At 43.9% G+C, this 15,000-nt stretch overlaps 1 protein-coding gene across 1 annotated transcript in view; it reads left to right on the top strand.

Moving 5' to 3' along the window:
* The window catches only part of LOC308364549 (receptor-type tyrosine-protein phosphatase mu-like), a gene marked incomplete at both ends in the record, with an annotated part of 185,601 nt that overhangs the window by 42,778 nt on the left and 127,823 nt on the right, over positions 1 to 15,000 (top strand). The window contains 2 exons of the mRNA XM_080837711.1: positions 11,771 to 11,849; positions 14,840 to 14,955. Of these exons, the coding sequence (XP_080693837.1) occupies positions 11,771 to 11,849; positions 14,840 to 14,955 (195 nt within the window). The remainder of the gene's footprint in view (positions 1 to 11,770; positions 11,850 to 14,839; positions 14,956 to 15,000) is intronic.

Raw genomic sequence — 15,000 nt, 5'->3', positions numbered from 1 at the left:
TGGAGAGGGCTGATGCAGATAACAGTCTTTACCTCCCACAGGCGTTACCACTGATGTTAGCAGGTCGCTAGCTTTGTAGCAAAGTCTGTGCTAAATTACTAGCCACTTGGTTGGCAGCTAAACTACTTTTCCTCCCGATGAGTTATCCACTCACCAACGAAATATCACACCATTAGTAATGCAGAAAGAGTCCTGGTGGAACACTTAAACTAATAGTGATGTATATACTTTTACTTTACTTTAACTGTACAGCTTCAACTCTGGTTTGTCAACCTCCTCGCTCGCCACTATATCTCCACACTTTCCACTCTCCTCACGTCAATTCCCTTCACTCCCTTCCCTGTCCTTTGACCTCAAAACATCATTGGCTCAGTCATCCAACATTAAAGTAATAAAATACATTCACCAAACATTTGTACAGGTACATTTTAAACATTAAAACACATTCATTATAAAACGAATAATTAACATTTTAATCAATTAACTTTTTTAACCTTAAATGCTATTTATATTATAATAAACTTATTCATTCTAACTTATATTTATTTAGTAATGAATGAAATTCAACAGGGTTACACCCTCCCCCTTTTAAACGTCTGTATGTCCTCATCAGACACTGATTAACTTAAACTCAGGAGTCTTCCTTAAGGTGTAATAACTCTAGTGACAGTGTCCTATTTTAATGACTATGCCTCTGTGGATAATAGTTACTGGCTGATCTCTGGACCTACCAGGCTGATCATAAGTAAGTCTAATAGTCGGCTTTGCAGCTCTTTTAGGTCTAGGCTCAGATCTGGTTATCACTCTGTCTTCCTGGACCTCAGATGCATCTTCTTCAGACTCCAATCCAGCTTCACTGGTCTCTTCCAGAGCTATTACTGGATCACACTCTTCATCCGCAGATTCCGTTTCAGAGTTGCGGTCATCCTCTTCAGAATCTGAATCATCCTCCTCCACAGGTTCAGCTGTAGGGTCATGTCTTGGTTCAGGAATACCATCAGTCTCTAATTCAATGTCCTCTTCAGGGTCATCTCCTAGGTCAACTTCTGGCCTGGCAGTATGCATCACTCTTGGGCCAAGCTCTCTCCGAGTGGCACGGTGAGGGACATAGTAGTCCATGTCAGAGGACGAATCCGAAAACTCCAGTAACTCCTGAGTCTCTGGTCTCAAGTCTCGGTGGCTTTTCTTATGAGTACTTGCTCTGGTCTTGGGCCTGGCAGGTGTTTCTTCAACCTGGGGGGTAGATGGCATTCTCACAAGCTGTCCAATAGGAAGGAGATGGTCCCTATGCATAGTCTTCGTACCTGGTGTTCCATCCTCCCTTTTGATCTTGAACACAGGAAGGTTGGGCATCTTTCCCACGACAACATAGGGGTTAGGATTCCACTTACTTTCCAGCTTGTGCTTGCCTCTCAGGCCTAGGTTCCGGAGCAGAACTCTGTCACCTATCTCGATGGACTGAAAGGTAACTCGGCGGTCATACAATCTCTTGTTCCTCTGGTGCCTTTTGTCAGCAGCATGAGAGGCTAGCTTGTAGGCCTGCTTCAAGTCTTCCTTTAACTTTGTGACATAACGGGTGTGGCCTGCATCTTCTATGCCATCTGGTGAAGTTCCAAAGCACAAGTCAACAGGAAGTCTTGCCTCTCTGCCGAACATTAGGTGGTAAGGCGAGTACCCTGTGGCATCACACTTCGTGCTATTGTACGCGTGGACCAGGTAAGGCACATGTTGGCTCCAGGTACGCTTCTTCTCGCGTCCCAGTGTACCAGGCATGGAGAGTAGAGTTCGGTTGAACCTTTCTGGCTGCGGATCTCCTTGCGGATGATACGGCGTTGTCCGCGACTTGCGTATTCCCATCAAGGTCAACAGTTCTCGGATCAATCGGCACTCAAAATCTCTTCCTTGATCTGAATGGATCCTTGAAGGCAGTCCATAATTTACAAAATATTTCTCCATCAAGATCTTGGCCACAACATGGGCCTTCTGGCTTTTCGTTGGGAAAGCCTGGGCGTATCTGGTGAAATGGTCTGTGACCACTAAGACGTTGCTTATGCCTTTGGAGTCAGGCTCCATGGAAAGGAAGTCCAGGCACACTAGGTCCAAAGGCCCCTGGCTTACGATCTGGTGCAATGGAGCAGCTCTCTGTGTAGGGGTCTTGTGAGCGACACACTCTCCACAGTTCCTTATGTATTCTTCCACATCGATCGACATCCTTGGCCAAAAGAATCGACTTCGGAGGAGGTCAACAGTTCTCTCCTGTCCAAGGTGCCCCAGGTCATCGTGCATGGCTTGCATAACTCTCTCACGGAACTCCTTTGGTAGGACGAGTTGACTGACCACTTCTCCGGAGGGTTTCTTACTCAAACGGTACAACATCCCATCCTTCATGGTGAGCTTCCCTGTTTCTCTTTTCAGTCTTGAAAGCTCTTGACTCATCACATCTGGCCAGTGTCCATGCTTGACGGCCTGGATGGCTGGTCCGATAGCTTCATCATCTTCTTGAGCCTTCCTGAGATTCGGTTTGGACATGAGTTCCAGTGACTTTAACTCCATGTGCGTTGGGAACGCATAAAGATTAGGAACACAGTGTGAAGAGGCCCCGAGCTGAGCGACATAAACCGGCGTTCTATGGCCAGGCCCTAGGACACAGACTCTCTGGCAAATAGTCTTGACCCCAGACTGAGGGATGGTCACCCAGCTGTCATCTTCATCCACATCTGGCATGTTCCTAGACAACAGGTCGGCATCAATGTTCTGTCGGCCTGGTCTATACTGTACATCAAACTCATAAGTCGATAAGGCAGCTAGCCAGCGATGACCCACCGCATTGAGCTTGGCTGTCGACAAGACATACGTAAGCGGGTTGTTATCAGTACGTATGGTGAATCTTGCTCCATACAGGTAGTCATGGAATTTGTCAACTACCGCCCACTTCAGTGACAAGAATTCCAGCTGATGTATGGGGTAGTTTCGCTCTGCGGCGCTTACCTTTCGGCTTGCAAAGGCAACTGGCCGCAGGCCTTCAGGATAATCTTGGTAAAGGACAGCACCAAGACCCTTCAAGCTCGCATCAACATGCAGAATGTATGGCTTCTGTGGATTGGCAAAGGCCAGGACAGGTGCATGTGTCAAACATTGTATGACCTCGTAAAACGCATGTGCGCAGGCTTTGTCCCATCTTTCCCCGAAGGGCTCTGATTCTTTCAAGTAGACCTTTTCCACCTCTTGAGCATACTTCTTACTCTTCTGCTTGGGAGCGTAGCCCTTCGTGAGCTCGGTCAACGGTCTTACTATGGCAGAATAATTATGGATAAATCTACGGTAATAACCGCAAAATCCAAGGAAAGATTGTAGCGTCTTCAAGTTGGTTGGCATTGGCCAGGTGGTGACTGCCTCAATCTTGTCTGGATCTGGGGCAACTCCCTCTGCAGACACAATGTGTCCCAGGTATTTGACCCTCGGCAGACAGATTTGACACTTGTCAACAGAAAGCTTCAGCCCAACTTCACCAAGACGATCTAGGACCTTGAGTAGTCTCTCTTCGTGCTCTTCGAGAGTCTTTCCGAACACAATCAAGTCGTCCAGGTACACTAAAACTTGTAATAGGTTCATGTCTCCAACTGCCTTTTCCATTAACCTTTGGAAGGTCGCTGGAGCTCCTGTGATACCTTGCGGCATTCGTTCAAACTGAAAGAACCCTAATGGGCAAATAAATGCAGTTTTCTCTTTGTCCTCTTCGGACATAGCTATCTGATAGTAGCCTGAACGCAAATCCAGTACAGAGAACCACTGACTCCCCGTCAAGGCATTCAGCGCATCCTCAATACATGGTGTCGTATACTGGTCAGGTATCGTTCGGCTATTCAGCAGTCTATAGTCTATGCACATTCTAACAGCTCCAGTCTTCTTTCTGACGACTACTATTGGGGATGCATAGGGGCTTCGTGACTCTGTTATGATCCCGGCCTGCAGCAGCTCTTGTAAGTGTTTTCTAACATCTTCGATGTCTGCAGGGGCCAGCCGGCGTGATCGTTGGCGGAAAGGCCTGGAATCGGACAGTCGGATTCGGTGCTCTACCCCTCTGGCTAATCCCACGTCCCACTCGTGGATGGAGAAGACATGAGGCTTTTGGGCCAGTTTCTTACACAGTCTGTTCTTCCAATGTTCTGATATAGGAGAGTCTCCAAAGTTGATCATGCTTTCGTCAAAGTCAGAGGACCCAGTGGCCTTGGGGGGAATAGTAGTCACTGAATCAATGTGATACATATATCCAAGCTCCGTTCCCACAGGAATGGAAGTTTCTCTGGACGATTCATTCTTGACTAATACTCTCAAGCTGTTGATTTCTACTGCCCCACTGGGCACAACCATGGGATGGAGAAACACATTGGCAGGTAAGGAGACTGCTGGTGCTGTATCTACCATCAGGATTTCTTGTTCAACAGGCTTCTTCCACTCAACTTTGCAAACAACATGAGTGCTGCCATCTGGTGGTAAGATCAAAGGGCCAGGACCCATCCAACTGACGCGCCCAGCCTCATCATCATGGACCGGAACAGCAACACCCTTGAGTGTAGGTCGATCTTCTTTGACCCGAACACGAAGGCCAAGTGTTTTTGTGACATCAATGCCATTGCCTTTGCACTGATCCACTAAGCGTCTGACATGGCTCGCATTGGTGCCTACAATGACCGATGTCTCATCGTCAGACCTGGGACTAGGACATATGAGGGCAAGGACAGTTACGGTCTGTCTGGTCCCTAACACCTCAGCTGGATACTCTAAATCAACTACCACATAGCCACGGTAGGGGTAGCTAACTCCAGACTCCCTTAAACCCCACAATGAAAGACCAGACACTGGCTGAATGGGGATATCAGACAAGTATTTCTGATACCAAGGCTCAAAAATTATCGTGACCTGAGAGCCACTATCTAGCAAAGCAGTGCAGGGTTGTCCATTTACCTTCAGTGGCACCCGGCTAGGCGGCCCAACCAGCCCGTCAGGAATACACAGGTTGGCAGGCATGCCAGCTGTGTCTTCGTTCACAGAGTGACTGACTGCACTACATGTGGCATCACTGAACGACTGGTTCTTCGACAGCTTCAGGGCCTGAATAAGTCTCTTGATAACTTTAGCCTGGTTTTCTGTATGCTGGCACTTCCCCGCATAATGTCCATTCTCTCCACATCGATAACAGAAATGTTCTTCTGAGGCTTGGAGTGATCTGTGTGGAAAACTGGCAGCTGGCTTTGATGTATTAACAGCTGAAACAGCAGCTTGTGGTTCAGCCACTTTGTTGGTGACTTTCTGTTGCAGACGCTTCATCTGTTTTTTCAAGGCAGCTAACTCACTGTCGGAGGTGTACTCACCTGATACAGCATTAAGGGAATGGTTCTCAGTGCTTGCTGTTGTGGCTTGAGCTGGCAGAGACACTACAGCAGCAACTAAGGACTTGAGCTCTTTAATCTCAGACTTCAAGTTCTGAATTTCAGTCTGCTTTGCATCAACATCTTGCTTTACATATGCGCTCTGCACTACATGGCTGATCTTTTTTCTAGAGGCCTCATATTCCTCCTCTGTTCGTATCTCCTTTAACAGCTGAAGAAAGGTTGGCGGCTTCTCCTTCCTCTCTCTCAGACGAAGATGGACTAACATCAGGTCGGAGGCTTTCCCACCACGCAACAGCTGTTCAAGTCTTGCTTTATCTGCACAGCCTTGGGGAAGACCACTTCTCTGCACGACCCTATTCAACGACTGTTCTAGACGTCTAAGGAAGTCAGACAGCTTCTCACCTGATTGCTGCTGCAGTAAGCGGAAAGCAAAGTATAACTCTTCTCCTGACTCTGCTGTCCCAAACGCATGCTCAAGCGCCTCTAAACAGTCTTCAGGGCTCAAGTCTGGTTCACTGGTTCGTGCTGCTTTTACAATGTCAAGCGCTGGACCTCTAAGGCTTTCCATCAGTCTCCGCCTTTTCTCTTTGGGAGAGCAGTCACACTCCTCCACCATGAGCCGTGCTTGACCCAGCCAGTGTTCAAACTGTTCTTCTCCTGCTGGGGTAGGCAGCAGCCCAGAGAAACTTCGTAGGCGGCGATAGCTTCCATGTTCACCTGATGACTTTGTTTTGTCAAGCAAATCACTCACAGCTCTCAAGATGGCCTCTGTTGACCTAGCAGCAGCGTCTTCTGTTGAGAACAATGTGCGGAGGTTTTCCCCTTGCTTACCTTCAGCTTGTGGCGGCATAGACATCTGAACATGTGCATTGGCTCGTGAATCTTCATCTGCTATGACAACAGACCATGGCCCTGTACCACCTGTAGAAAACACTTCAAAGGGAACCATGTCACCTTTTACTGCTTCCTTGCATTCACACAGAACAAAGTAACGGTTGTGCACCATGTTGAAAGTTCGTCCTCTGACACGCACACGTCCCAAGCACTTCACTGTTTGCATTGCCTCTTCAATTTCAGTAATATTTACATCTTCTTGAGTGATAACCAGGACTGCATGAGCCTCATCTAATGCTTCGCCACGGCACCATCCCTTTAACTCTAATGCAAATCCTTGAGTTGCCATGTTAACGCTTCAGTCTCTACCAGTAGGTGCTAATGCTACTAATTTTCAATGGTTCAAAAACTATTATTTATAGCTTCAAAAATGCTAATTTTCCCTGGAAATATATATACAATAAACAAGAAACCCACACTATAATCCCAGCGATGCCTCCATTTTATGTAGCGCCTCTCTAGCTTGGTGGAGCTTTTATGAGAGGTGGCTAACCTGAATTCTTAAAATAATCTAAGTGTGCCTTCTTATTTATGTAAAACTATGCAAAATGAATACACCCAACTGTTTTAAAAAACTAACTATTTACTTATTAAAGCAATGCAATAATTCAGCAATCATTACAATACACAGCACAGTCACATTAACATTACATATTATCACACGGAAAAACACAACCCTAAACTAGCCGGCAATACTAAATAACCTAATACCTTTACAGTTCAAACGGTGCAGATCTGACCGTAGCTTGGGTACGTTGTAGCCAAAATGGCTGCTTCGCCATGAGGGCACAAAATAAAGGTGAGATGGTACCTCGGCTGACGATGTTGAAACCACTCGCACCGCGGCCGAAAGGCAGTAGCAGGTGAAGGAGAGACGGGCCAGAAGATCCTCGTGGATGACAAGATTCGAAGACTTGGAGAGGGCTGATGCAGATAACAGTCTTTACCTCCCACAGGCGTTACCACTGATGTTAGCAGGTCGCTAGCTTTGTAGCAAAGTCTGTGCTAAATTACTAGCCACTTGGTTGGCAGCTAAACTACTTTTCCTCCCGATGAGTTATCCACTCACCAACGAAATATCACACCATTAGTAATGCAGAAAGAGTCCTGGTGGAACACTTAAACTAATAGTGATGTATATACTTTTACTTTACTTTAACTGTACAGCTTCAACTCTGGTTTGTCAACCTCCTCGCTCGCCACTATATCTCCACACTTTCCACTCTCCTCACGTCAATTCCCTTCACTCCCTTCCCTGTCCTTTGACCTCAAAACATCATTGGCTCAGTCATCCAACATTAAAGTAATAAAATACATTCACCAAACATTTGTACAGGTACATTTTAAACATTAAAACACATTCATTATAAAACGAATAATTAACATTTTAATCAATTAACTTTTTTAACCTTAAATGCTATTTATATTATAATAAACTTATTCATTCTAACTTATATTTATTTAGTAATGAATGAAATTCAACAGGGTTACACAAATATTTACAATATTTACATACACCTTCTCAAAAGTAAACAAAATATGTAAAAGTGCAGGATCAGCACAAAACAGTAGAACAAAATGTTATAAGCTATATGACAAAGTATATAACAAAGTGAAATAAAGTATATAACTATATAATTATAAATATATAATTCTTTTAGGGAAAGTTTTAACTTTTGAGTTGTTTACTTGTTTTATTATGAGCAGAAGGGAATACGATTAACATCTATTTTGTTGTCCGTGTAGTTTTTACATACCAGGGATATTTAAAGCTCATTTGGACACTATGGATGGAGAATGGACCTGACAGTGTCAACCTCTGAGTTGTTTACTTGTTGTATTATGAGCAGAAGGGAATAAGATTTTGATCAACAATTATAACTATTTTGTTGTCCATGTAGTTTTTACATACCAGTGATATTTTTATGCTCATTTGGATACTATCACTGAGATACAGATGAACTAGTTTAGTGTCAAATATTCCATTCAAAGGGAAAAAACAGGACTAATTCAAATAAAAAACAAAACAAATGTCAAGTACATCTTATTTATCAACTGATAAATACTGTATGCTGGGCTGAAATGGAAGGCAACCAAAGCATTCACTATAATAAAGTCAAACGAGGATTCAGTAGCATTAACTGATTATAAACAACATTCTATAGGGACTGATTATTGTTTTGAAATACTAGAATATATAGTAATGCAAAGAATAGAGAGATGTCGATATAATTCGCTCGTTCACACTCTTGCTCACTGGAGAAAGTTTTAACAACATAGCAAGCTAGCTTAGTGTTAATATAGCCCTCTATGATACCATATTCCCTTTCATTTACCTTGAGTAAACCTACATTTAAGCAAGTAACAATCGTTAACAACTACAGATAACCATATTCTGTAACTACCAGTACTCACAACTCACTCCTTGCCTAATTTACTTTGAGCTGTAATCCTGGCTGTCGCGGAGGAGACGTTACTTAGCAAAGCGAGAAAGCCAACGATTTTTTTTTTTAAGCTACTAATGGCAAAACATTTGAGGCACTATCACATGTCTATTCTGATGCATTTCATTGGCCCAGAGGCCGACACTTTGGGCAAAAACCCCCCTTATACAGAAAAACGACACAAACGCTTTCCCGGCCTTAAAGGTAGAATGACGCAACAGCGCTCCCGGCTTTAATGGTAGAACAGCGGTAATGCTTTCCCGGCTTAAATGGGTTAATTTCACCCCTGTCTGTTGACATCCAACAATTTGCACAGATTGTCAGGGAATCTCACAGCGAGAATGCGAAGTTCCATTGATTCGGGCCTGACAATAGACAATATGACTGCTGAAGTCAATGGGTTCTTTATTGTCTTCCAGGGTCCCACAACACCTTGCAGACACCTTTAATTCTCTACTATTCACCGGACAATTTGTACCATTTGTGTGGGATTCATCAGAAGAGACGCAAATTAACACGAACCTGTCCTGTAGATCTTATTACATCTACAGGATAGGTTTGTGTTAAATCGCGTCTCTTTCTCCTTCACAGCAAATGTATTTTACACCATTCTGAAGTGAACTCAAAGTTTTACACCTCTGTAGAGTTCAGTCATGAAGGCTTCACTCTCTCTCACTCTCACACCCCCCTCCCACCCTTAACAGACCTCCCACCCTTAATCTGCTCTCTGATGAGGGGCATTAGAACAGGGGGGAGGGCAAAAGAACAGGGTTTCTAAGGCAACAGCCCACTAGCATCGTGGTAGGTTGATTGCAATGGTTTCTTCACCCACATTTTAGTGCTTAATGCTTTTAGTAGAAACTGCATAACAGTTCAATTGTACTCTCAGTCTTTGCCCCATGTATTGTTCTGTCAGTTAAAGAGTATGTTCAGTCTTTGCCCTGTCTATAGTTCTGTCAGATAAAGTACTTTCAGTCTTTGCCATGTCCATCGTTCTGTCAACACCAAAATGTCCATGGAAGCCTGGGACTCGGGCAAACCGTCATTTACCTGAAGTGATGTGTGCCACATTTCCCATGTTGACAGAGTAATGTTCAGAAAGCATGGAGCTGGCCGGAGTTGGAGTTGTCGTCTTAGAGACATAAAAAGAACATCCACGGAAACATTGAACCCTTTTCTAATATTATTGCTGAGGTCTTCTAGAATAGAATCATATATTCCATTTGTGCATCAATGTTTTTAGTTAAGCAAAATGTACAAAAACATCAAGGCATGCCAGTCAACTTAGAAAAGTCTAAAAGGCCTTGGACCTTAGAGTGTTAAGGCAGTGGAGGCACTCTGGAAAAAAATGGCTGACATGCTCTTCCGTAAAACCAAATGGCAGAAGGCTGCTGATTGCTTATTTCCTGAGGGGTTCTCATGTCATGGGATGGACTATCTTGGCATTTCTGAGAGGTGTTCAGTCGTCCCTTTCTTAAACAGAGATGATGTTTCCAGCCTCTCCTCTCCTCTCCATACAGGAGTTTTCATTAGGAGCTTAAATGAAAGTCCTGTGGAACTCTCTGGGGGCTTCTGGAAGTTTCCCCACTTCTGCTGTCATCTAAATCTCCCCATGGACTGTTTTCAAATGGATCCTATCTTACTAATGATAAAAATGATTTTCTTTTCCTAAAGTTATTCTCACACTGGGTAGAAATGGAAACAGAGACCACTTCTCAGCATAACTCCTAATTAGCACAGAGCTGCTAATTATAGGTGCTTTTAATTGCATGGTAGCCTAATTGATTGTCAAGATGAAACCACCTGGTACTTCGGAATTATTTAGTAATTATGGGGGTTGATTCTGTTGTATTTTTTACTTCTTCCACCCTCTCTCTTTCTCTCTCTCTGTGTCTCACTCTATCTATCGCCATCTGTAAAGGAGACTACTTCCCATTATCAGGCCACGTGACAACACATTTTAATGTATTGCTCTTAACATTCTGAATATAGTGATTGTCCAGATCGGAAAAAACGTTGTTTGATTCTGACCCTGGCAAAATGTTACTTCTTGTTGTTGTTTTCTAAAAGGGCAATACGGTACATAATAACTACTTACTGGCCGAGAGTGAGGTCATGCAGGTATATATCAGACAGAGGCCGTAACGTATCGACCGAGCGTAGCGAGGTTGATGCGGGGGGCCGAAGTCTGATATACCTGCATGACCGAACGGTCAGGGTTAGTAAGTTGTTTATTATATGGCATTTAAGCTCTTTTTATTTTGAAAATAAATGGTAATTGTAAATAGAAAACATGTCGTTTTGTTCAGCTCTCAAGTCTTCTCACGACACAGTGTTTCAGGTGTTGCCTAGCAAACAATGACTTGCTAACTTCAAGTTACAATGATCAATAGAAAACGGACAACAGGGCTCAGCTTAAATGGCTTTAATTTACAGTTAAACGCAAGGTTTTCAAACTATAGTAGTCAAGTCTTCATCATCACTTTCAACAACACATTTTCGCTGCTTCTGAAGTCCTATAAAGTATTACCCGATATCAAAATGTTCGCGAATTCTTGAGTGTTTATTCTTCAACTGTCATCTTACCACGACATTCACTGGTTTCCTGTTCTCAGATAATTTCATAATAGGAGTCCTGATTCTATCAATACATACTCAGGGCTGTTGATATATCGCTCATTTTTAAGGATGTAATGTTTAGTACTTGGTGCATGGTATCACTCATTTTTAAGATTGATGGGGTGTGCAATAAGAATACTTATCAGACCGCAGACCGGCTAGAACGTCAATGCGAGGCTGGCATGACTACCCATTAGCCAATCAGAATGCTCGTACTGTCGTTGCTATATAATAAATAATCATAACAACAGTTATCAAGTGTTCTACCGCAGTGTAGTGGTTATGTGTTCCTCATCAGTACATGGTAATTATAGCACTGTCTATAGTTATCTGTTCAGCTCTATTTTCTTTACTGACTTTCATGACGTGTGGGCACAGGTGAAATATTGTTGTAACACTTTGTTTCTGTCTATCTTGCAGATTGTGTTTGAGGTCGTCACCTCTGGACGCAAAGGTCTGATTGCTATTAAGAATGTGGTTATCCTAGGACATCAATGCAGTAAGGACACACACACACACACACAAACACACACACACACACACACACACACACACACACACACACACACACACACACACACACACACACACACACACACACATAGACACGCATACACACACACACACACACACACACACACAAACACACACACACAGAAAAAGAGAAAAAGAGAAAAAGAGAGAGAAAGACATGAAGCCTATGTGCTGGCAGATAGCAGAAAGTGGCTGTTTTAAATTTAGTTGAGAAAGAGAGAAGACACCCCAATTCAAAGAAGAAGTGGGGGGATGAACAGTAACAGAGGCACAGACTGAGAGAGGAAGAGAGAAAGGAGGCAGAGGGGCAGAGCACATGGTAAAGAGATAAAAAGAGCCCCCTTTTCAAGGCCTATAGGGACAATTCAAAATAGTCAATAAACAGAGATCCTCATGCAGCAAAGACATCTAAGCGGATACAGTATTTGCATTTCAGATGGAGAATTAGATCCTCTTCTTCCTCAGTGTGCCTCAGCACATCACACACAGATGCTCAATCCCACACAGTTAATGAGGGCCTAAACTATAACAATGGTGGAATCAAACACAGATGCACACACAGTCATTACACACACACACACACACACACACACACACACACACACACACACACACACACACACACACACACACACACACACACACACACACACACATGCAGGCACCTACGTACACACACACACACTCAGGTATTTAAGTCTATCAGCGGATTCCTAATCTTTTGTGCTTAGCTCAGTGATGCACGGAAGCCTCGCCTCTTTCTCGCTCCTCCTGGTGTGTGTGTGTGTGTGTCAGAGACACTTTGTATCTTTCTCTCTCCTCCTGGTGTGTGTGTGTGTGTGTGTGTGTGTGTGTGTGTGTGTGTGTGTGTGTGTGTATGTGTGTGTGTGTGTGTGAGAGATACCTCAGCTCTTTTCTCTCTCCTCCTGGTATGTATGTGTGTGTGTGAGTTACATCCTCTCTTTCTCTCTCCTTCTGGTATATATATGTGGGTGTGCGTGTGTGTGTGTATGTGTGTGTGTGTGACATACCTCTCCCCTCTCTCTCTCTCCTCCTGGTGTTCATCCAGTGGGATTACCACTATAACCCATTCAGACGCCTCGCTAACGGAGTGATTGTCTCAGAGATTGTCTCAAATGCTCAGTATAAAAGGGGGAGCCAAACGGTGGATTAAAAAGCCTGTTTTATTTCCCTCTGGACCGTGTGAAACAGCCAAGCAGATTTTAAAGCTGGGAGTCACACATAGTCAGACACATGCAGAGCGTGACACACAGTGAAGTCTGAAATGGTAAAATGATGGCACACACACAGACACACACAGACACACAGACACAGACACACACACACACACAGACACACACACACACACACACACACACACACACACACACACACACACACACACACACACACACATTGTCTGGGAGATCTGTGCTAACTACAGGTCTTCTTGGCTGCTGAGTGGGGCGCTGTGCATTTGGCATTCAGCAGATGGTATTTGTGTGGCATCACCCGCAGGAGGTTTATCTATCATTAAGGAGGAGGGCAATAAAATAATGAAATCAGCGCAGCAGGAAAATAGAAACGTCTAACACGGCGTTGGGAAGACTGACGGGTCAAAGTGATAAAAAGTGGTGGCAGTTCAAGACAAAAAATAAGAGAGAGGGAGCAATATGAAGGGAGAGATGGAGAAGTGAATTGATAGACTGAGAGACAGACAGACAGAGAGAGGGAATAGAGAGAAAGAGAGACAGTGGTGGATGAGACAAAAGCATGAGTGAGTGAAGAGGTTTGAAGAGAAATTATGAGATGAGCCAGAGCTGCATTTACGCAGAGGGGAGAGATCTTGTGTAAAGATTCAAGGTTGTGTGAGTTTGTGTGTGTGTGTGTCTGTGTGTGTTGAGATGGTGAAGGGGATCTGTTTGAGATTGGGAGAAGCAATCATCGATCATATTTTTCAACCGCATTTGCATAAACCTTCACACCATATTACAGTACCCCTCCCCTTGAAAACAGACACACACAGACACATACACACTCTCTCACACACACACACACACACACACACACACACACACACACACACACACACACACACACACACACACACACACACACACACACACACACACACACACACACACACACAAACATAGACACACTCACACACAGACACAGACACACACACACACACACACACACACACACACACACACACACACACACACACACACACACACACATAGAGGCACTGACCTAGATATTCCTCAGGCTTCATTTTGGGCCCTTAATTAAGGCCTTGGTTGTCTGTGCTCAAAATTCGAATCAATGGAGGGAAGGTTAGGCTATATTTATTATGCCCAGTGTAGTGGAGGAAGGAGACAGGATTAGCAGTGGCCGTTAATGACCCCCCTCCCAGAACGTGATGCAGACCACGCTCAGATGAAACTAAACATGGATCAGGGCTTCTGTTTATGGGGCCGATTTCAGGTAAAGCTGTAGATCTGTTATCACTTAAGCACAGAGGATTTCTGTGTGTGTGTGTGTGTGTGTGTGTGTGTGTGTGTGTGTGTGTGTGTGTGTGTGTGAACACACTGCCTCTCAGATTGTTTTTGACCCCTTTCTGATCTTGGGAATCTAATGATGCTATTAACTGGACTTTCACTGGCAACACAAACTCCATTAGTACACTACACACACAAGGTGTTCTTTTTGAGGTTTGGCCTATCTGCTACACCAGTTGTGTGTGAATAGCCTCCGTTTCATCAGAAAGTGACAGCAAATTACAGCAAAATTGACAGCCTGTTACAGCAAATGCTAACAAACACTGCACAAGATTGTTATAAAGGCTTTATAAGAGAGTGACTGTCTTTACTGAGAGGTTTTATAACTGTGTAGTTAACAGTTAATGATTGTGTTATAATAATAAATATTGTGTGTGTGTTTGTGTTTCAGTGAACACACCTCATTTCCAGACCATCAAAGGGGTGGAGGTGAACGCAGGGCAGACAGCAACATTTGACTGCACTGTAAATGGCCTTCACAAAGACAACTTTTACCTCTGGCTACAGGTAAGGTACAGTCACACACACACACACACACACACACACACACAC

Source organism: Sprattus sprattus, assembly GCF_963457725.1.
Source record: "Sprattus sprattus genome assembly, chromosome: 4".
Classification (NCBI taxonomy): Eukaryota; Metazoa; Chordata; class Actinopteri; order Clupeiformes; family Clupeidae; genus Sprattus; species Sprattus sprattus.
Note: the sequence above shows the minus strand (reverse complement) of the source record. Positions and strands in the feature narration are given on the sequence as shown.